Source organism: Populus euphratica, unplaced genomic scaffold (genome assembly GCF_000495115.2).
Source record: "Populus euphratica unplaced genomic scaffold, PopEup_1.0 scaffold450.1, whole genome shotgun sequence".
Lineage (NCBI taxonomy): Eukaryota > Viridiplantae > Streptophyta > Magnoliopsida > Malpighiales > Salicaceae > Populus > Populus euphratica.
This window is the reverse complement of record NW_011500331.1, coordinates 143944-146323: the sequence shown is the minus strand read 5'-3', so window position 1 is coordinate 146323 and position 2380 is coordinate 143944. Positions and strand designations below refer to the sequence as shown.

The following is a 2380-nucleotide window of genomic DNA, read 5'->3' as shown; positions in this document are numbered from 1 at the left end:
GGGGGCCTGCAGCCGCTGATAGCATTGCTATCAGAGCTGAACATAAAAGTTACAGTTACAAACAACTCATCTCATCTGCGTGGGAGATATCCGACCTGTTATGTAACAGTGGCTTAGAAACCGTGAGTAGATATTAACCTTTCGATTTACCTTTTTTTGAAAAAACAAAAAAACTTTGTACAGGAAACAGCTTATTATGTGAGTTTGTGATCTATGGTTTGAATTTGAGGCTTTCTGAAATGGGATCAATAAACAAAATGCTTTTCTTAAATTGGTGCAACAACTTTGGCTATGAGGCTGTGTGTGATGATATTGAAGTTTATAATGCTGGTGCTCCTGCTGCATGCATCTTTCTATCTCCGTCACATGGTTAAAGTTGTGTATCGTCTATTCAGACATCGGAGACCTGAAACATGAAAATCTGTTCTGTAGGTTGATGGTGTTGGAATCCGTAAACATCTTGGTGGAGCTCGAATCGGAATCGTGGCTAAACCTTCAGCAGAGTTTGTTGCTGGGATACTAGCAACTTGGTTTAGTGGAGGTGTTGCAGTTCCACTAGCACTCAGCTACCCAGAGACTGAGCTCTTACATGTGATGAATGATGCTGTATGCCCCTGAATTGAATTCTATATTTCAGTTTCTCTTCTCATTTTTTGTGAAGTTACTTTATTGTCTTAAGATCAGCAGTGTTCTTTCTAAGTTGGACTTGATTTTGATATTTCAACTTTTAGATGTCCATTTGAAAAATCAGAATTTTCGTTGTGAATTACATTAAATCTGTATCCAGCTGGACTTCATTTTGATATTTCAACTTTTAGATGACCATTTGACAAATTTTCGTTATGAATTACATTAAATCTGTATCCAGCTCCCTATGTGTTACTTCTGTTCAAAATCTTATTGTGTGCTTATCCTTCAAACAATACATTGGTGCAGTTTTTATACAGTTCATCCTTATGATTTCTTCCCCTTAAAAAGATGTCATGACTTCGGTCATGAATGGGCTTTTCTCTGTAAGTTCCATAATGCCGTACAACAACGGTGGAATTGGTGTTACTTGCGGGTAGAAAACAGTGTGCTGAAATAGTTTTTGCTTCATGCTCTCCTGCATGATGTTCGATAACATCTTTATTTTTTCTGTACACCATTTCTCATGGATCTCTTATTTATATTTGGTTTATAGGAGATATCTATGATACTTAGCACTGAAGATCATCAGGAGTTGATGCAAAATGTTGCTGCTAAATGTGCTGCTAAATTCTCTCTCATTCCATCTGTTCACAGAATTTCTTCACATGAAAGTGTGCATGATCATTCACAAGTTGAAGAAATAGCTTTAGAAAAAGGTTATTATTCTTCTTCTTTTCTTGAGAAATTTTGAGAACTCAATTAAGATTGGATGGTTCACTGTTTTGCTTTAGAAGTAGTATTGCATGTAGTTGCCAACTTATTTTTCCAATGAACTCTGTGCTCTTCATTGATATAGGTGACCATCCGGCATTAATTATCTACACAAGTGGAACTACAGGGAAACCTAAAGGCGCAGTTCACACACACAAAAGCATCACTGCACAGGCATGTACATGTCCCATGCCTCTTGATTTTGGGCATCCTATCCTGAAATAGCACCCCTGATCTTGAACATTATCAGATATTGCTTCTCTTTTATGATTTTGAAGTAGACCGGTGTAGAACCACCAACAATAACACAAACCAAGAGAACCAATTTGCTGAGAGAAAACTCAGTTTATCTTGATTATTAATATTTAACGTTAAAAGTGAATGTCTAGTTAGTGTGCATATTTATAGACACCAAAAAAAATAAAAATAAGAAATCCCAATAATAGTAGGAAAACCTTATAGATAGTCCTAATTCCATAAGAAAGCTAAAATACTGAAATTAAACTCTATATGTGTTTCTAAAATATGTAGTCCTATAAATTCAATTTTGCAGCCCCACATCATGTTCTCATATCATAGATATGGTGTATGTGCAAATTACAAGTTAATAATGTCAGTTGTCAACGTTGAGCTGTAGAAGAATACTTGATGTCTTGTGAATCTCTTAAGATGGATTGTGGACAGACATTCTAGAGATTGATTGTTATTGCTTATGGAGAGTTGTTAAATTCTGACTTCTCACTTTATTTCATAATGAATTGTTGAATATATACAGTATCTACATATCTATATTAGGACAGCTATTAACTACACATAAATAGGTATTATTGCTATGTTCTAATTTATAGAAAAGGATATCTGACTTTTTGTTTTTACTCCTAACAAATCAGCTTCAAATCTGCCTTAATTACTTCAGAATCTTCAACACTCCCCCTCAAGCTGGATGGAAGAGATCTTTCATTCCCAGCTTGTCCAAGGT

At 35.5% G+C, this 2380-nt stretch overlaps 1 protein-coding gene across 1 annotated transcript in view; it reads left to right on the top strand.

Moving 5' to 3' along the window:
- Positions 1-2: 2 nt before the first annotated feature.
- The window catches only part of AAE13 (AMP-dependent synthetase and ligase family protein), a gene marked incomplete at its 5' end in the record, with an annotated part of 11843 nt that continues 9465 nt past the window's right edge, over positions 3-2380 (top strand). Inside the window, 4 exons of the mRNA XM_011010024.1 lie at positions 3-122; positions 433-606; positions 1184-1346; positions 1487-1575. Coding sequence (XP_011008326.1) covers positions 3-122; positions 433-606; positions 1184-1346; positions 1487-1575 — 546 coding nt within the window. The remainder of the gene's footprint in view (positions 123-432; positions 607-1183; positions 1347-1486; positions 1576-2380) is intronic.